The sequence below is a fragment of the Vulpes vulpes genome, chromosome 7, assembly GCF_048418805.1.
Source record: "Vulpes vulpes isolate BD-2025 chromosome 7, VulVul3, whole genome shotgun sequence".
NCBI lineage: Eukaryota > Metazoa > Chordata > Mammalia > Carnivora > Canidae > Vulpes > Vulpes vulpes.
The window spans coordinates 38,141,255-38,161,402 of NC_132786.1; the positions used below are offsets into that span (position 1 = coordinate 38,141,255).

General features: G+C 50.8%; 1 protein-coding gene across 5 annotated transcripts in view; it reads right to left on the minus strand.

Moving 5' to 3' along the window:
- Positions 1 to 9,468: 9,468 nt before the first annotated feature.
- RBPMS (RNA binding protein, mRNA processing factor) overlaps positions 9,469 to 20,148 on the minus strand; it is a 173,427-nt gene continuing 162,747 nt past the window's right edge. For 2 of the 5 annotated variants that reach the window (XM_072763570.1, XM_072763573.1), the window contains 2 exons: positions 16,438 to 16,541; positions 9,469 to 13,761 (listed from right to left, as the gene is read on the minus strand). In XM_072763570.1, coding sequence (XP_072619671.1) covers positions 16,527 to 16,541 — 15 coding nt within the window. In that variant the 3' untranslated portion in view covers positions 9,469 to 13,761; positions 16,438 to 16,526. Of the gene's footprint in view, positions 15,147 to 15,499; positions 16,542 to 20,148 lie in introns of all 5 variants that reach the window. The other 3 variants (XM_072763571.1, XM_025993541.2, XM_072763572.1) reach the window with 3 other exon arrangements.

A 20,148-nucleotide genomic window follows, 5' to 3' on the forward strand; every position in this document is an offset into this window, starting at 1 on the left:
GATGTTAGTGAATTCAGTTTGTTTCTTTCTGTCCTTGTCAATGGCAGACGGCAGCTCCGGTCTTTAACTCCCACAGGATGCATGTTTGGGATGTTGTTGAAGACTGTGATTTGTGCTGTGGTGCCAAGCATATGAATCTCACAATTGGAACACAAGACGTGCCTCTTGTTAGCAAATGTGATAATAAAGATACACTATATGTAATTTTTAATATATATTTTTAAAGCATAAATCAGTATTTAGCTTCTTGGATTTTGCAAGTCATGGGCTCAAGCCATCTCCAGCAAAGATGGATAGAGTCTTCTTGCCAACTTGAACATCATCTGTACACCCTGCGCTAACCCTCATGGAATTTGGCCCTGATTTTTTTGGGGGCAGGGAGACTCCCTCTGTCTTCACCTGCTGAACTCATGAGAGCCATTATCAAATATGTGGGTTCTTAGCAGTCATGGTGATTTATAGGAGGGAAGTCTGTGTGGTTATTCCAGCCTTCTATGGCAAACTACAAACTACTTGTTTTCCTTATTTCTGCTTGTCACTTGGGATGGTGGTCCTTTGGGTTGATTCTTACAGTCCTCATATCATAAATTGAAATTGCAGAGGATTATAAAAAAAAGATTCAGTGTTCTCAAGAAAGGTGTGATGGTAACCCAGAGCAGGAGGTACTTTATGTAAATGAGCTTTTTTGCTGTTTTAGTTCTTTTTATCCTTTTGATTTATTTCTCATCCATTTATATAGTCCTGTCTTTGTCTCCTCTTTCTTACATCCCAGCCCCCAAACATGGCCCCAGAAGATGTAAAACTGAGGCTCCCCACAGTAATTTAGAATATGGAATGTTCAGTGTGTCTTTGTATCAGGGTTTTGTTTTTTTTGGTTTTTTGTTTTTGTTTTTTGCTTGTAAGGAGGAACTTTTAATGTCTAATGACATAAGACTAGTTTTCTTTAAAAAAAAAAAAAAGATTTATTTATTCATGAGAGACACAGAATGAGAGAGAGAGAGGCAGGCTCCATGCAGGGAGCCTGATGTGGGACTCAATCCCGGGTCTCCAGGATTACAATCTGGGCCGAAGGTAGTGCTAAACCGCTGAGCCACCCGGGCTGCCCCAAGACTAGTTTTCTTGTAAAAATTCTGAAGCTAGCTTATCTCTAAGTATGCCTACTTTTGGTCTATAAACACCATTCTGTTGTATTTCCCTGTTATATTAGGTATAGTTGACATAAAGCAGGAGTTTATTTTTTAAGATTTTATTTATTCATGAGAGACAGAAAGGGGGAGTGGCAGAAACACAGGCAGAGAAGCAGGCTCCCCACAAGGAGCCTGATAGGGGACTCGATCCCAGACCACAGGATCATGCCGAGCCAAAGACAGACACTCAGCTGCTGAGTGTACAGCATAATTATTTGACTTAAAATATATTAGGAAATGATAACCGCAGTAAGTTTAGTTACCACCCATCATCTCATATAAAAAAATAGAAAATTTTATCCATATGGTGAGAACTCTTAGAATTTGCTCTTAATATATACCATATACATCTTTCATATATACCACAGAGCAGGGTTAACTATCATCATGCTGTACATTACATCCCAGTACTTACTTGGAACTGAAATTTGTACCTTTTAACCACCTCTGTCCAATTTCCGCTGCCCCAAACCTGCCTTTGGTAACCACAAATGTGATCTCTTCTGTGAGTTTCCGGGGTTTTTTTTGTTTTGTTTCCACTCATCTCTCTCTCTTTTTTTTTTTCTTTTAAGATTTTATTTATTCATTCAGAGAGAGAGAGAGAGAGAGAGGCAGAGACACAGGCAGAGGGAGAAGCAGGCTCCATGCAGGGAGCCCGATGTGGGACTCGATCCCAGGACTCCAGGGCCACGCCCTGGGCCGAAGGCAGGCACCAAATCGCTGAGTCATCCAGGGATCCCCTCCACTCATCTCTTAATAGACGTTTAAGTTATTTCCATAGGGATGCAGATAGCTGTTACACATACTGTTCTCTTTTACTTCAGCTATATTCCCAAAAGTGGAATTGCTAGATCACTTGGTAGTTCTACTTTTTTTTTTTTTTTGAGAAACTTCCATGTTTTCTATAGTGGCTGTACCAGTTTCCAATCCCACCATTAGTGCACAAAGGTTCCCCTTCTTCCACATCCTTGCTGGCATTTGTTCATTTTTTCTGATGCTAGCCATTCTATTAGCTAATAGTAATTTTAATTTGCATTCCCCTAATGATTAGTGATGTTTGAGCATCTTTTTCATGTGCCAGTTGGCCATTTGTATGTTTTCTTGAGAAAATACAGTTTTTAGGGATGCCTGGGTGCCTCAGCAGTTGAGCATCTGCCTTTGGCTCAGGGCGTGATCCTGGAGTCCCGGATCGAGTCTCGCATTAGGCTCCCTACATGGGGCCTGCTTCTCCCTCTGCCTATGTCTCTGTCTCTGTATCTATCTTTAAAAAAAAAAAAAAAAACAGTTTTTAGTTGGATTTTTCTCTTTTTTTGCTGTTGTAGTTTAATATTTTTGAATGTTAACCTCGGGGATCCCTGGGTGGCTCAGCGGTTTAGTGCCTGCCTTCGGCCCAGGGTGGGATCCTGGAGTCCTGGGATCAAGTCCTGTATCGGGCTCCCTGCAGGGAGCCTGCTTCTCCCTCTGCCTGTGTCTCTGCCTCTCTGTGTATCTCTCATGAAAAAATAAATAAAATCTTAAAAAAAAACAAAACTGCTTTTGATGCATCCCATAAGTTTTGGTAGATTGGGTTTCCCTTTTGTTTGTCTCAAGATACTTTCTGATTTCTCATTTAATTTTTTTCTTTGATCCATTGTTTGTTCAGGAGAGTGTTCAATTTCCATGTATCTGTGGCTTTTCCAGTTTTCTTTTCTTTTCTTTTTTTTTTCCAGTTTTCTTTTATTGATTTCTAGTTTCATACCATTGTGGTCAGAGAAGATAACTTAGCATGATTTCAGCCTTCTTAAATTTACTAAGACTTATTATTTGGCCTACCATGTGGTTTATCCTAGAAAATGTTACATGTATGCCTGAGATGAACGTGTAGCTTGCTATTGTCAGATAGAATGTTCTATATGTGGTTGTTGGGTCCATTTGGTTTATAAGTATTGTTCACATCTGTTTTCTGTTGGTTCTCTGTCCAAATGATCCATTCATTGTCAAGAGTGGAGTGTTAAACCCCCAACTATTAATGTATTGCTCTTTATTTTACCTTTTAGCTGTTAGTTTTTGCTTTACATATTTGAGGGCTCTGATACTGGTGCATAAATATTTAAAAAAAATTTTTTTTGAAGATTTCTTTTTATTCATGAGAGAGAGAGGCAAAGACACAGGCAGAAGGAGAAGCAGGCTCCATGCAGGGAGCCTGACACGGGACTCGATCCTGGGTCTCCAGGATCGTGTCCTGGGCTAGAAGGCAGGCGCCAAACCGCTGAGTCACCCAGGGATCCCCTGGTGCATAAATATTTACAGTTGTCATATGTTCTTGAAGGATTGACCCCCTTTATCATTATATATTGACCTTTGTATGTTTTTACCATTTGTATTTCAGGTTTATTTTGTCTGAGATATATGTAGCTACTCCTTTTTGGGGGGTTATCATTTCTTTGAAGTATCTTTTATCGTCCCTTCAATCTTAGTCTGTGTATGTCTTTAAGGCTAAAGTGAGTGTCTTGTAGGCAGCATTTCATTGGATCTTGTTTTTTAATACAGTCAAGGTGTTTTCTGTATTTCAGTTTTTTGATTTTTAAAAAAAATTTACTCATGAGAGACACAGAGACACAGAAGGAGAATCAGGCTCCCTGCGAGGAGCTCAGTGCAGGACTCAATCCCAGGACCCTGGGATCATGACCTGAGCCGAAGGCAGATGCTCACCTGCTGAACCACCCAGGTGCCCCAAAAAACGTCCTCTAGTATTCCTTTTTTTTTTTTTTTGTCCTCTAGTATTCTTATGTGGGTTCCTTTGCGTGTAATTTCTTTTGCTGCTTTCAAAATTCTTTCTTTGATTTTTTAAAAAAGATTTTATTTATTCATGAGAGACACAGAGAGAGAGGCAGAGATACAGGCAGAGGGAGAAGTAGGCTCCATGTAAGGAGCCTGACGTGGGACTTGATCCCGGGTCTCCAGGATCATGACCCGGGCTGCAGGTGGCACTAAACCGCTATGCCACTGGGGCTGCCCTCTTTCTTTGATTTTTAACAAATTTTTTTTTTTTTAATATGTCTTGGTGTATCCCTATTTGGGTCCAACCTAATTGGGGCCTTTTCTTTTGGGCCTCAGGGTCTGAATGTCCCTTTTCTCTCCCACGTTTGGGAAGTCTTTTGCCAGTATTGCTTTACATATACTTTCTCCCTTTCTCTTCTGGAATTCTCATACTATGAGTATTGTTTCTTTTGATTGTCCAGTAAATCCCACAGGTTTTCTTAACTCTTTTTCATTCTTTTTTCATTTTGCAACTCTGACTGGATGATTTTTTAATCCCCAGGTTGCTGATTCCTCTACTTTTGAAACTCTTTATTAAAATTTTTTAGTGCAAAAAAATAAATTTTTCAGTGCAGTCATTGTATTTTCAGCCCTCGAATTTTTTTTTAGTGGTTTCTATTTCTTTGTTGAACTTCTCATTTTGTTCATTTATTGTTTTTTGACATTGTCTGTGTAATTCACTAAACCTGAAAAGGATTATTTTGAATTCTTTGACAAAGGTCATAGATCTCCTTTTCTTTCAGACTGTGCATGTTTACTTTAGCAGAGACATTTATCTGTGAGCTTACTTTGGGTTTCTGAAGCTGTCTGCTAGTAACATCATTGGGCAGGTAGGGTTTGCTATCAGGTCTGTATTTTGATGAAGCCACTGCCCAAGTTCCGAGGTCAGGGTTTGGGGGGGGGTAGGTATTACTGGCTGAGAGCAGTTGGATAGGACTACTGGCTTGGTTCCTTGCCAGAGTGAGTCTGTAGGGTGGACTCTCCCAATTGCCTGGGTTCTCTGGTCAGGTTTTCTAGATGGTCAGGACTTGGTACCGTACTCAGTAGGTGGGGCTATGAATTAGCCTCTCTACCATGGTTGGGCAGCAGGACAGGCCTCAGGGCCCGCATGGCTCATTGTCTGGTTACCCATATCAGGCATGACTGTACATTGAATTCTCTGCTTAGTTAGAACCCATGACTTTGCGCTACACGTGGAGAGTATGTGTTCTGTTCAGGTGCTACCATAAGCAGGGCTGTTAGGTGACCCACGCAGCTCCCTGTATGCTCTGGTGAGGCTCCCTGGCTGGCGGGGCTGAAAGCCGTATTCAGCAGTGGGGGAGCTACGGGTCAGTCTCCCTGCCCAGGCTCAGCAGAACCAGCTTCAAGGTCAGTAAGACTTGCCTTGATCTAAGCCAACCCACATCCCAGGTTCTCTTGCTGAACAGGGCCACTGGCTTTGCTCTGCAGACTACTGAAGTCTTCCTGCCAGACTCTGCTTGAGCGTCTTGGGCTACGCCGCTCTCCAGATGTTCTGGCCAGGCTTTCTGGTCAGGCAGGGGCCTGAGCTATACTCCTTCCAGGGCTGGAAAACCTCTTCACTTGAGGACTAAAATCAGGCAGCTCTACACCCCACTGGGTTCCCTGGTCAGACTGGATCTCCTACTGACTTCTGCAGATGAACAAAGCCACTGGTTGGAGCTGCTGCTTGGGTGCTACGGGTCAGAACCCAGGCCACTGCGGTCTGAGTGCTGGCTCCTGCGAGTCCTTCCTGCCTTCTCTGTCATGGTCAGATTCCTAGTGGTCAAGCTCCGCAGATTCCCCTGAAATCCTGATGCGGCCACACCAGAGTTGGGGCTCCTGAGAAGTGACCCACAATGTTGGGAAGCTTGATGGCCACCCTGGCTGTTCTTCCCACTGGAGGAGCTGTAGGCCAAGGGGGGCGGTGCAGTCAGTGAGTTGCTGCTCCTTTTATTCTACTGATAGGGTGTGTCTTGGTCTCTGTGGCACAGGAGGGTGCTTCAACCTCCCCTTGTGTTCCAGAATTTTCTCTGTAGTCTTGGCCTTGTATAGTTGTTCTTGTGAGGGGAGCAAAGTCGGGAATGACCTAGGTTACCATTTTGGTGGTATCACCTGTCACCATCCTATTGTATTGATTAGGTCTGGAAATGCATTTCTGACATCTCAAACGCTTCATCTGGTTTTGCAAGGAGAAATACCTGAAGGCCGCTTTCAGATTCTCAGGTGAGCTACCCTGCTTCCAGGTATGTGCTATTAGTAGTTTCTAGCTAGGCCTGTGCTCCCCGGTATTGTAAACTGGCTTGTTGATTTCTTTTGTCTAAGCTCCTTTCAGAACTAAAGAGATTGAGATGTAGAGAAATGCAGTATTTTGCTAAATGGTCATGCTTGCAAATTCTGTAGCTTTACCTCATTTACTTGCATTTTTAAAAAAAGATTTTATTTATTTATTCATGGGGGGCGGGGCAAGAGACACAGGCAGAGGGAGAAGCAGGCTCCCTGCAGGGAGCCCAATGTGGGACTCGATCCCAGGTCTCCAGGATCAGGCCCTGGGCTGAAGGTGCCGCTAAACCGCTGAGCCACCTGGGCTGCCCAGTTGCTTTTTTTTTTTTATTTATTTATTTATTTATTTATTTATTTATTTATGATAGGCACACAGTGAGAGAGAGAGAGAGGCAGAGACATAGTCAGAGGGAGAAGCAGGCTCCATGCACCGGGAGCCCGACGTGGGATTCGATCCCAGGTCTCCAGGATCGCGCCCCGGGCCAAAGGCAGGCGCTAAACCTCTGCGCCACCCAGGGATCCCCCCCCCCCTTTTTTTTTTTTTAATGTTATGCCTTGATCCCCTCTGCCCAGTATGTGGGAGAGAGAGATTTCTCTATCTGTTCTTGTGGTATCGGGATTGGGGCACCTGGTGACACACGGGGAGAGATACACCTTTGTGGGAAGTTGTGAGAGGGACCCAATTGTGTCACAACAAGAAGGCTTTTACCTTCTTGGTCTAAAAACATAGCCACTAGAAATTCAAGTTCAAGGTGGAGTCCCGCTCTTGCCTCAGCCCATTTCTGCTGAGCCTGCTGGCCATCTAGAAGCAAGTGGGAGTGGGCATGGCTGGGTGATTTAAGATGTGAAGACAACCCGCAGTGCATTTTATTCTATAATTGATGACATTTGAGGCTTTTAGGGGATAGGGAAGAGGCAGGTTGCTGTGCCTGGGCAAAACGTAACGAACATACGGCTGCTGCTGTCAAACCCTAGATGACGGAGGGGCACCTGTTGCCCAAGCAGCAGAGGCCCAGCTGGAAGGCAGTGCGGGGGATACCCACCGTGTCCAGTCCGTGTTCATGGGGAGGGCACTATGAATACACCGTCCGTGATTTGTTCGGTGAGCTGTTTGAAATCACCGGCAGACAACACATGTTCTGAGTGTGGGATGATGGCATTTGGATTTGTAAATTCCCCAGTTCCTACCAGCTAGTGACGATTTTCTGAGGCTGGAGGGTGAGACTCAGTGTCCCCTCTTCCTTGTAGCTGCTGATTAGAGGTTTCGTTTGCCAGGAAGATAGGGGGTTTTGTGAGGCTTTTCCAGATTGTTCTGAACAAGCCAGGACCAGCAGTCAACGGCGTAGCAAGGCAGGAGTGGCACTGCGGGGACAGCAGTGACAGGCCGACCTGTCGTCAGCGTAGTGCTGTCCCTGGGGCTTCATGTAGGACATTATGTTCTTGCCCAGCGTGTCTTTTGTGAGCCCATCCTGAGCTTGTCCTGATAGGTGTTCTGTGGGAGCAGAGATCCCTAGGTCCTCTAGGGATCCTAGGTCCTCTAGGAACCCCCTTTGCACTAACTGGACCTTGGAACGTGTCCCCTGGCCTGTCGTGGGAGTGTCGTGTTGAGTGCAAATTGTTTAATCTGTATGCCCTACTTGGGGCTCAGACTCAGAACCCAAGATGAGCACAGTGGGTTTTAGTGTAGGCGTCTTGAGGGCAGTTTCAGGTAATATCTCACCAGTAACAAGTATTATAGGGCCTTCTGAGGATGTTGGAAGTGTGTGGCAGCAAGAGAGGGTGCAGGGTTTAGAGCTGGAGCTTCAGGGCAGCCACGTGCCGCCGCTCTTCAGGCCTGTAGGAATGCCCTTTTCACCCAACTTTCATAAGCCCCAATGTGGAGCACAGGGAAATCTGAACATACTCCTTGGGCTCAGCGTTCCCTGCTCAGAGCCCCCAGGAACAGCTAGCGGATTCGTCACCCCGAAACCGGCTGAGTAGATACGGAATTCACAGAGATGAGCCACACCTCCTCATGCTCAGTGTTCTTTATGCCACACAAGTCAGGACCCGAAGATGCCATGGAGTCCTAGGCTTTGGGTGAACCTCAGAGGTGAAGGCCGGGATCGCCCAGTTGGTCCAGCATCTGTGCGGTGAATCTGAAGCCCATGAATGATCACCTGGAAGCGTACCTTTCATTTTGCAAGTGTTAGGGTTCTTTTCCAAATTAATTTGTAGTTTTGTCTCAGAGATAGAAGGCATAGTATTCAATTTCAGGTGTCAGCTTTATAGCCAGCCCTGTGCTCACAAGTGGCCCAAGTGAACACGAAGGCAACCAGACAAAACTGAGGACTGAGTGGCTGTGTTCCAGGGTGACAGAGAATATGGATTTTCATACCGGTCAGTGAGGACATATCGATACTCCCACTACATCATCCATCCAGTGTGGCACGTGTGTGTCGCGATGGCCACCAGCAGAGCGCCAGCAGAGCGCTGCCCGGGGCCCGGGGGACACAGCTGGACAGTATGGACGTGCTGGTGCTGAGCTGCTGGCCGGGATGGTGCGTCTCAGAGCAGCACCTTTGGGGCCAGCTGCCCTCCGTTCCCAGACCACCCAGTGCCCCCCGCCTGTGGTCATACTGACGCTCCAGGGCGTGCGCAGGTGGGACTGGGACCTGCTTCGGGTGGGTGGTCCCTCCGCAGAGGGAGCACTGAAGGACACTGGGCCCTCTGCGTCAGCGCCCACCAGACTACTGGAGAGGTACTCCTGGTTGTTGCGGTTACTCAGAATGGAGCACTGTGGGTTCCTCCGCCCCTGGGCTGGGGGGCGGGGGGGGGGCGAAGCGGTGGCTAAATGGGTCTATGAGTCACTGGCCTCAGGCTGTCCCTGCTTTGGCTTGCCACTTAAATGACCCTTCAGAGAACGCTCGAAGGCTTCGCAGGCTGATGTGGGTGCAAGGTCTGTTGGGTGTGATAAAAGGCATCTAGGAGGGAGCGGACCTACCTGGAGATCCTCCTCCGGGCCCTAGGACATCAGTGGGTCACCGCGTGCCCCCAGCCGAGCAGTGGCAGAGGCTGCTCTCTGGCTGTCCCATCCCATCCCCTTTCCTCAGGCCTTCTGGCCTTAGCTTTGTCAGCACCGAGAATGGGAAAGAACCTGCTGGGCTGCAGGGTGGGAGGCTCTTGCTTGATCTTGCAGAAAATAATTGGCCAAGCAATGGTGTGACAGCTGGAAAAAGCACTTTATTTTTAAAAATGACAATAGAAAAGTACCTTTAAACAGTTTATAAAAGTATAGTAGGCTGTGTGGCAGTGTGTTTTCCTTAGAAACAAGAGTAGAGAAGTCTCCCTGGGAGCCGTGTGGTGTGGAAGGCATAAGCAGGCTTTGAAGGGGGCCCCCCTCGCTGCCCCAAGTGTCCCCCCCCCCCAGCTCTTTTGTTGTCTCTTTTGTAAGGACCTTTAGAAGCTGCTTGATCTCTTTGTTTCTAGTGGAAGATAGCCAGCTCCCCACCCCAGAACCAACCATGTCATGGTTCAAACACGGAAGTCTTCAGCCCAGCGGGAGAATAAGCCAGCCAGCCAACTGATGAGCTCCATCAGCAGATGAAAATTCTTAGGTCATTTTATTTTTACACAGGCTCTTCCACCACAAGGGGGGGGGGGGGCGGGGCGGAGACTGAGCTGTCACCGACTCTGGGAAGGCATCCGCTTCCAGCACCAGACTGGTTTTGAAGTGAGCTGAACAGTGTTCCCTGCAAAGGCCCGGGGGCCGCGCCCTCTCTCTTCGGCCGGCGCAGTGGGTGGTGTCTCTGTGGGCGCACAGCCTTCGAGAGCGCGCTGTGACTAGGCTTCATCTGGTGTGGTGCTGCCGCAAGCCAGGACCAGCAGCTCAGTTCAACCAAGGTTTTGAAAAATCACTTGGGCGATAGGAGCTGCCTGTAGCAGCCAGCTAGCTGTGTACGTGTGTGCCTCCCCTGGGGGAGGTGTGCGCAGGTGCATCTCACACGCAGGGTGAGCCAGTGGCAGGATAACTCACCTTAGACCATAGCAAAACCCACCCAGGCAGTTTGCATGGGCTCCTCGGGAGCTGCCAGGGCTAACGGTGCACATGGATCTGGAGCGCGAACCGATGAAAGGCTCGTCTAGCTATCAGCGTGTCATCGTGGGAACAGCTCCTGCGGAGTGTCCTCTTAGACCTGGAGGTGCATACCCAGCCGGGCCGCAGGTCGCCTGCTCCTAACCTCTGACACGGCTTTCTTACATTACCCCGGATCCGGCCAGGCAGGCGGACTGCCGGACGTTCACCATACGATTCCAGAAATTTCGTAATATTTAAAGACCTGCTTTGAACATGCATCTTGGAGGAGAAAAAATAGATATTTTTAATTACAAGCATTCAAAAGTCAAGCACAAAAATTGTGATCCAAACCAGTGTAAGATCATCCATCCTCTCATACTTAAAATGTTTGGTATAAAAATACTCACTCTCTTGGTTTATTGTTGACATCTTTTATGTTTTGTTTGAAAATATCTCCAAACTGTACAGAAATGTCAGACCATGCGTTCACAAATAACACACTATTTCTTAAAATTATACAGTGTAAAAGAGTAAAACATTTTTATTATATTTTTTCTTCGAGAAAAACAGATGTGTGATAGAGGCTGTGGCAAAGTCTTGAAGGGACCAAAACTGGGCAAGGTGTTTTCAAGCCTGAAACAGAAAGAGAACGTGTGAGGGGAGAGCTCACCTCCCGGGGAGCGGCTGGGAGCTTCCCTAACCCAGCAGGACGCGTGGACGCCCATAGGACGCACCAACTGACCCTCCAGAGACCCCTCCTGGGAGCAGGGTTCTCACCGTGGACATATGGGCAGTGTATGTATTTCTTTCTCGCCACAGACGTTTCAAGAGCTGCTTCCTGGCATCTGCAAGGAAGTGCTCACGTGTGTTTTGCTTGGTGGCAAACAAAACAAGCCTCTGACTCCTCCCTGAGATTTTTCCTGCCACGTGCACGGTCCCAGTGTGGTTCTACGGTTTTCCTAACTTCCATCAAGGCTGTACAGTGAACCTCTACTGTTCCTCTGTCCCTGTTTTCCTGCCGTCTTACCAACACAACACGCTGGACTCATAAAGGTGTGGAAAGGTCTTGGCAGGAGTAACGGCAGGCACTAGAATTCTGTGCAGGGCAGTGCTTATTTGGGCGCGGGAGGAAGCTATGAAGACAGCGTTAGTAACACCCATCTAACTATCCCATGTGAGCCTTATTTGGGACGACGTGTATTTAGCCATGAATCCCGAGGTGAGACACCTCCCGTGAACAGTCCGGAACATCACAAACGGGACGATGCTGGGAAATCCTCCTCCTAAACCAGGCCTGCGCTAGTGTTTTGACCCGCTACACCGTGGCACAGCCTGTGAGCAGGCGCAGCAGAAAGATCGGACCACGAGTCGGAAGATTCAGTATCATCACCACAAACCTATGGTTCGTGGAACACTCTGCCTTGGGAGAAACTGGGGTGCGCTTTCGAGCACAGGATCTGGACAGAGTCTCACCTGTGACGTCAGTGACACTTAACCGGTCCCTTGAGCTTGTTGCCACTATTCGCTAGCTCATCAGTTTAACTCTGCTGCTCCTAGCGAGGCCCAGCCGGAGTGCCCCGGGGTGGGAGACACGCTCCCGGGTCAAGGTGAGGGAGGCCCGGTGCACACAGCACCCCCCCCCCCCCCGGTGACCCCCGCCCACCTCACTCTCAGCAGAGCTCTCTGAAATTCCGCCTGGGAATCTCCCCTCGGACTGTGTTGCCTCCCCCTGGTGCCCGGCTAAGGACAGGGTCCTGGTCAGCCTGGCAGGTGCCCCGGACCCATGCACAGCGCATCCATCCCGGGCAGGCGCCACACAGCCGAGATGCTCTGAGCGGGGTTGGGCCAGGGGCCCACTCCTGAGCGGCATCTTTTTGCTGCACCTGGACTCAGACCCAGCAGGACGTGGGGGGTGGCAGGGCCGGGGCTCTGGGCGTTGTCTCGGGCTGGCGCAGCCCACCCTCCCGTCGAACCCAGGCCCCATTGGTCCCTCAGACGCCTGAGCTGCTGCCCTTGAACTGCCAAAGAAGCCTCCACCCTGGTGCCCCCAGGAAACTCACTGCCACGCGGAGGCCACAAGCCACCTGCTTCCACCATCCGGGCTTGTCGGGCCCTGAACGACAAGTCCCACATCGCCCAAACCGGGCCACAGCCAGCAGCGCGAGCTGGGTGCCAACTGCAGGAGCTGGGCTCCGAGGACCCGCAGCCCCTGCGGCTGCTCCCAGTCGGGCACAGGTCATGGGACGGGCTCGGCGGCCTCAGGCTCTGGGACCGCGGGGCCCCGTGTGGGGACACAGAGGAGAAGGGGCTGGCCGCTGTGAGGGCCCCTGCCCGCAGGCTCAGGGGGGACTCAGTCCCTGTGTCACCCCCCGCCCCCCCCCCCGGGCATCTGCTCTCTTCCTGGGGCAGGCAAACGTCGCTACCCGGGTCCTTCTGGCTCCACAGCCAGTTCCCGGACAGTCGTCTCTGTGCCTATCAGCTCTGCCCCAGCCATTTCGGCTGGGACCCCAAAGGCACAACAGTCTAAACCCTGGCTCACACCTGCCCTTCCCACGGCTCTAGCCCTCCCGCAGCCCCCGGTGACGTGGACACAGCCCGCTCCCTCAGGTGACACTTCCCGCCAGGCACCTCTGGCCCCATCTTGGGCTCACCTCGCCCAAGGTGGACTCACCTAATCCGAGTCTTCACTTTGCTGTGGCAGCAAGAGGACAAAGACTCTGAAAACACCTGCCGCTGCCCGCACGCCTCCCCCCCCCCCCCCCCGCCCCAACCGAGACCCAGATCCCCAGCACATCCCTCCAGGCCCTTGGCGGCTTGGTCATGATCCACTTTCGCTGCGACGCCGGTACATACCCTTCCTCCTCCTGTTCCTGCAAACCCTGAGCCCCAGCCAAGAGTCCTCCCCAGCCAAGAGTCCTCCCCGGCCAGGCCACCATTTGGGTTTCCCAAGGAGCATCTTGGACGACTTTTGTCTCTCACGCTACATTCTCCAGCCCAGACACAGTCCCTTGCGTGTAGCAGAAATTCCGACACCTGCACCCTGCTGCACCCTGGGGCAGTAACGGAAATGGGGGCCACGGACAGCCCGGGGCACGTGGCACCGAGGCTCGGTTCCATAGTCTGAATAAGGCCCCTGGCTGAGCCTGGGACACCCTCAGCAGCCCCCCTGACCTCTCAGTACCCTGTCGCCTTCCCTGGACTCCAGAGCAGGGAGCAAGGTGCATGGGGCTGGCCAACTGTGACTGATCAGAAAGGCTTTGAAGTGGAAACTGTGGAGAGAGGAGTGGAGAGAGAAGGGGGGATGAGAGCGGACGGTTTCCCGAGATTTGCCGTAACTGCGCTCTGTAGATAGAACTCTCACATGGGAAAAGAATGCGTCCACATGGCCATAGAGGTTCCCAGACTGAACAGAAGGTCAGAATGTGGCTATTTCAGTCCCTGTAAACAAGGAAGGGGTTTAGTTAAGAACGGAGTTCAAACCTTGGAATGTATTAACAAGGACATTTTAAACAGAATACAGAGACATCCGGGAACACATAGCACCGTGGGGGTGGGGTGGAGGGTGGGGAGGGTGGGGGGCTCCATTCGCAGATCGGCTCCTCCTCACAGCCTTTCCTGACGGCGATGGACGGACAGACCGGGGAACACAGATATAAAAACAGCTAGTCGGAGGTAGGTCACAACCATCCCGCTGGAGACCATGGACACTGTCGCTGTCTGAAAGGATATTCTACGATTCTAAAACATGTCAGTTGTCCTTGATCAAAAAGATCAGCCTGTGGCCCTGGGGACTGGGCACAGCTCCTGCTGCGTCTGGGGTGGGAACCCTGCCAGGCCTGGCCGGTCTTTCCACTCAGCTCCGGCAGGAAGAAAGTCCTGTTTCCCCCATCCTACTCCATACACTTGACCTGTTTACTAGTATAGTCATTTATACCCAAGTCAGATAAGGAATATTCCCCTCTCCTCAGCTCCCAATACACACGTAACATACAGTTTTCATATTATGCCTGTTAGCTTGATCTTTTTAAAAATCAAATACCGATATTAATTTGTAATAAAAGGCCTACTTAACAGTTTAAAAGGTTCACAGGCAAGAGTCTCCAGGGGAACAGTCTTCTGTAGTTGGAAACTGCTCCCCCCTGTTCTGTGTACACACCCCCACCTGCCCCTTCATGTGCGTGCCCATTGGCCCCAGATGCTAGCACAGCACTGGCAGCAGGCCACTGCCCTGCGTGGGTTCCAGCTCCCACTCCTGGCCAGAGAAGGCTCGGCCTTCTCACAGTCCAGGCCCATGTCCACCCTCCAGGGGCAGGCCAGAAGCAGTGCTGAGAGTAGGCCTCCTCCAAACCCGTTCCTGTACCCCACGGATGGCCCCAGAAGTGGTGAGCCCCAAGCTGGGCATGGCTAGTGCCAAGGTGCCCGCCATCTTGTCTGGCCCATGCTGGCCGGCCACTTGTAACCAGATTCTCAACTGCCCCAAGTCCCAAGGTTGGCCCCTACCCCTTTTTTGCTCCAGGTCCCCAGGCCATTGTCTAAATGAAGTCACCGCGTGCTCTAGCTGCTACTGCTTCCTGACTGGGCTCATCTGCATTTGCCCTGGATTACTGATGTTTGGGTCAATTTATTACATTAAAAAAAATCCTTATTCTAACCTGCTTCCAAAAAATTATATGGGTAGCTTTCAACTGGTCTTTTTTTTTATTTTTAAAAGATTTTATTTATTCATGAGAGACACACAAGGAGAGGCAGAGACAGAGGGAGAAGCAGGCTCCCTTCACAGAGCTTGATACGGGGACTCGATCTGGGGACTCTGGGGCCACAGCCTGAGCCAAAGGCAGATGCTCAACCACTGAGCCAGCCAGGCGTCCCCCTAATTGGCCTTTAAAAAAAAAAAAAAGATCTTATTTACTTATTTGACAGAGAGCGAGTGAGTGCACACACAAGCAGGTGGAGGGAGAGGGAGACTGACCTGGGGCTCAGTCCCAGGACCCTGGGACCCTGACACCTGAGCTGCAGACACATGCCCAACTGACTGAGTGCCCAGGTGCCACTTAATTGGTCTTTAAAGTGTGCCAGAGGGGGAAGAGAAAAAAAACAAAATCTTGTCCCTTAAGAAAGTTTTACCAGGGGACGCCTGGGTGGCTCAGCGGTTGAGCATCTGTCTTTGGCTCAGGGCGTGAGCAAGAAATTACCTAAGTCCCAAAAATGTGGTAATGACCTCCTTGGCTAGATCTGCCTGGTTCTCTGTCCTTAGCAGGAATCTTGCCCTCTGACTCATCTTTTCTTCATAGGCCCCTTAGGGATGAAATTCGCCACCTTATTTGGGCCGAGACCTAACCACTATGGGCCTGCCCTTGGCACTCTGGTCGTTCCAGGCCAAGTTTTCCAGAGAGACTGGAAGCCCCTCTGTGTGGCAGCCCACAGGCTGGTCACCTGTAGTAGTAAGACTATGCTTACTACTACAAGCTGGTGGACTAACCAAAGAGATGAACAAATCACCAAAACAATACCCAGCAGGAGGGCCCAGGGTCTGGAGGAATTCAGTGAGAACCCTGCCTCATTCGGCTACCCTCAAGGGTAACCATGCTTATTCCAAGAGGCTTGTGAAGATGTCTGCATCATCGAGACACAGCTAAGGTATGTGCAGTACTACTGGATTGGCAAGTCAGGAGGAATATACATACTGCATCTAAAAGATTCTCACCAAAACAGTTAATTTCCAAAAAAGGCTGACGGGTTCAAAGGGGAAAGTGTCATGTATGTGTAAGTTCCTGTCCGTGGAGTAGTCCTTTGGGTGTTGCGGCACGAGCAGGTACTGGGCCATGTGCTCTGAGGGCCTGCAGAGCCCCCAGCCCTCCCGGGACACCCTGACCTCAGCAGCACGCGGTGGCTGGAGGAGGTAAGGAGGAGCAAGCCCCGGACTCCGGCAGTCTCACCTAGAGCGCCCGCTGGAGTCATCGGGGAGGCGCTAACAGCTAGACAGCTGGGCCCCAGCCCAAGAGGCGGAGGACTTCCTCCCACGGGATGCTGGTGGGACGTCCCTACCTACATCATGGTGCCCTGGTGCCCTGCCCAGAGCGCAGAGGGCCTGCTGGGCCTCTGACTGGAACTCACCAGCACGCTCCAGTTTTGCAGAACAGCTCGAGAACAGTAGCCACCACTGAAGATTGCATTAATACCCACAAGACAGATTGCAGCCACCATCACACACCTGGAACCTGGGATGGAGAAAGAAATCGCCCATTAACAGCATGCAGGAATTTCCAACCCCCAGGGCCAGTCTACTGCTGGGGTTCCCTGGGTCCCAAAGGGCAGCCTGTTCTGCGAGCAAAGAACAGAGACTCAATGGCAAAGGGACCAAGGCCTTCCCCGCAGAGCTAAGGACAAGTGCCCCGGGCACAAAGCAGTCCATGGGGACCACGAGCCTAGGGCCTGGTTGACAGGAAGGACCCTGGCCGCAGAGTGTGGCTCCCACGGGCTCCCTGGCCCCGGGGCAGGTAAGGGTCGGGGTCGGGGTCGGGGTCGGGAAGGGTATCTGGAGAAAAGGGGGCTGTGCGAGATGCCAAGCCGTCTTCACTCGGTCACCCGAGTAGGCGTGAGTCGGTCATTGGGGCAGGTTGCATAAGAGGAGGCCACCTGGCCAACGAGGCAAGGCAGCCGTGCAGAGTTCCAAGGGCTGGATCCCCTGGGCTGTTTGAAAGTCCTGTCGAGGAAAGGCACAAGACCTGAAGCCGCCCCCAAAAGAGGAAAAGCCCCAAACCTAACACCTCCAGGAGCTGCCTCCCACCACAGTAACAACTTTGGTAAGCGCAAGGCCACACAAGCAATTATCTGGGAGGATCCTGTGCTGTCCCATGCACCCACGAGCTAAACTTTGCTCCAACCACCTTCTGGAAAACAAAAACTAAAAGGAACATCTGTGACGAAATCCTATTCCCTAGGGTCTGAGAATTTTGAAATATGAAGATGCCGAGACCCAGCAAATCATGAATTTTTTATATTCTTTTGCAGGCACGACTGCCTCTGAGCCAGCTGGTTTTCATAAGAACTCCCGGAGCCAAGGAGGGAAACCTTCGTCCCTGCACATGCCTGCCAGCGGCCCTGGGCCCTATGGACATCTCTTCTAGGTGTAGCCCTGGCCGTGCTGCTCTGCTGCCTGCAGACAGGGTCACGGACTCGGGCATGTGGGGCTGTGTGAACAGGAGACCACAGGGTGCTCTGCGAACCCCGAGGTCCCCAGAGGCCCCACTGGTCTGCTGGTATGGGAAGATGCCCCCTGGGGTTCAGCAGGGAGGCTAGGCCTGAGTTCAAACCCTCTGCCGGGATTATGGGTGAGGCTGAAGGCAAGACCGCCTGCCTAGGACATCTCTGTTCTCAGAATTAAAGAAAAAGAAAGTTTCTCCCAGGTTTTCATTTTAAAAACATCAAAGGATGAGTACATGTAATCCTATTTTCCTAGTAAAAGTTGGGTCATTTGAGGGCAGGAAAAGAAATAATTGTCTTTGCAATAAAACTTGTCAGCTCACCCAACTTCTCCCCATCCCACCCACTCCTGCCAAGAGCCCTTGGGGATGGGAGCGCCCACCATGCGCCTTCCTGGGATGGCCAGGCCAGTGCAGCACGTCCCACCCATATGGCCACATCCCTCCAGACTGGGCTGAACCCCTTTGGGATGACTCAAGACCAGTGGATGAAGAGCATGGGGACTGTGTGGCACCCACCCTGGGTCCTGGGAGCAGGGGGCATGGTCACCGGGCTGCTCTTTGCTGGTGACAGCAGCAGCAGCACCTGTCTGCGCACCAGGGCGTCCCCCATGAGATGACTCCCCAAACTACAGAAAACACGGAGGCAAGTCCGAACATGTTCATCTTTAACCTTATAGCAAGCACACAGGCCTTCTGAACTTCCCTTTCCAGCCAGTTGCATGGGGTGTGGGGTGGGGCAGAGGGAAGGCGCTCAGACCCCACAGCCTGGTCTTCATACTTGGCCACCCTCTTCTACTTCTTCCAGGGACCGGCTAGCAGTTCTCCTGGTGCATCAGCTCGGGGATCTCGAAGGCTCCCCGCCAGATCCACAGAAAACATGACAGGCAAATCCCAGCCTGGACGGCCCTGGGGGGTCCCATACCAGTGTGCTTGTGTGGCCAGCAGGTGTCTGTTGTGTTTCACCCAAGGAGCATGGAGGGCACAAGAGTGGCTGCAAGAGGTGCCCCCCACAGTGCTGACACGGTGCAGGTGTCGGGCCCCTCCCCACCTTTACAACTCATCCAGGAGCCTAAAGGACCAGGGCTCAGGGAATCCGAACTGGGGCTTGTGGCTCGGCTCTGGGGAAACCTGATAGGTGCTCCTGAGGAAGCATCAGCACCCAGGGTGAAGCTGTGCTGGCTGCCTGGGCGCGCTGTGCTCCCCTAGCGCCTCGCCCAGTCTAGGCCTGCTGCACCGCAAGTTTGTTTACTGTGACTTGGCAAAGGGGAAGGCAAGACGATGACTGGAGAACTTCAATTATCCTCTAAGCTCGAGAGGGAGTCTGTTCTGAAAAAGGAAGCCCATACGAATCTGGGAAGCTTTGGGTTTCTGCTTGAATGGGAGGTGCCAAGTTGATGCCGACCCCTCTGCTCCCCCATGTCACACATGTCACAAGAAGCTCCTGCTGGCCCCTAACACCTAACCCACCTACCTTGCTTTGCTCTTTTTCCCTTAGCGCTTCTCACTGCCCTACCTCTCATGTTTTATTATCCATATTCTCCCTGTTATAGACAAGGCTTTTTGTCTGCTTTTCTTACTCTTGTATCCTTAGCAGCCAAGACAGTCTCTTGCTGATGTTCATGGGATAGACGGTGCCAATGAACTTGAGACACAGAGACTGTGGTTAACAGGAAACCAGGAGTGGCAATTCAGGTGCAAGCACTGCCCAGACTTTTTTTTTTTTTTTTTTTTTAAGATTTTATTTATTTGAGAGCAAGCCAGTGAGAGAATACACGTGCATAAGGGCAGAAGGAGAAGGAAGCTCCTGGTTGAGCAGGGAGCTCGATGTGGGGCTCAATCCCAGGACCCTAGGGTCATGATCTGAGCCGAAGGCAGAAGCTTAATTGACTAAGCCACCAGGCGCCCCTCTCAGGGCCTTTCTAAGGAGAAGGCAGGGGTGCCTGCAGGAGGACCACCATCTGAGCTCCCAGCTCTGCCTGACATCCAGCATGAGGGGGTCCCCGAAAAATGGCTGTACCCCAAGGCCCTTGTATTCATAGCCAGAGACAGACGAGGCTGTTCCCGCCCAAATCAAAACATGGGGAATACATGGCTTTACATTCTGGCCTTATTATCTCCTGCTGTGTCCTTCTCCCATTCGGTGACGCTGTTAACTGCATGTGCTTAAACTGCTGTTGCAGTCTTGGTCCATGGCCAGGGAAATTTTCGGAGTTCTTAAAGAACGTCCTCCCATGTCAACCCTTGCTAACTTTTTTAAATTTAACTACATTTGGATACCCAACAAGGAAGGCTGTGTAACTCTCATTCCCTGTAAACAGTTACTAGAAACTTGCTCATGCTTTCCTGTTTTCCACGCGTCTGGGAAATGGATCATTTTCAACGATTATCATGTAATCTGGGGTTGTCTGCCCCCTGGCAGGACTGTTAGCAAAACTCCAGTGATACACAGAGCTTGTAGCCAGACTAAACACCATCAAGCAAGATGCTGAACAAATTAAAACTCCAATGACACCCACCCCTCTGATGGTCTTACTTATGCCACTGGTGATGGTAAATATACCCACACTCCCACCTGACTCTGGGGCTTTCCTCACAGGCTCATTCTGTGAAGGTAGGATGC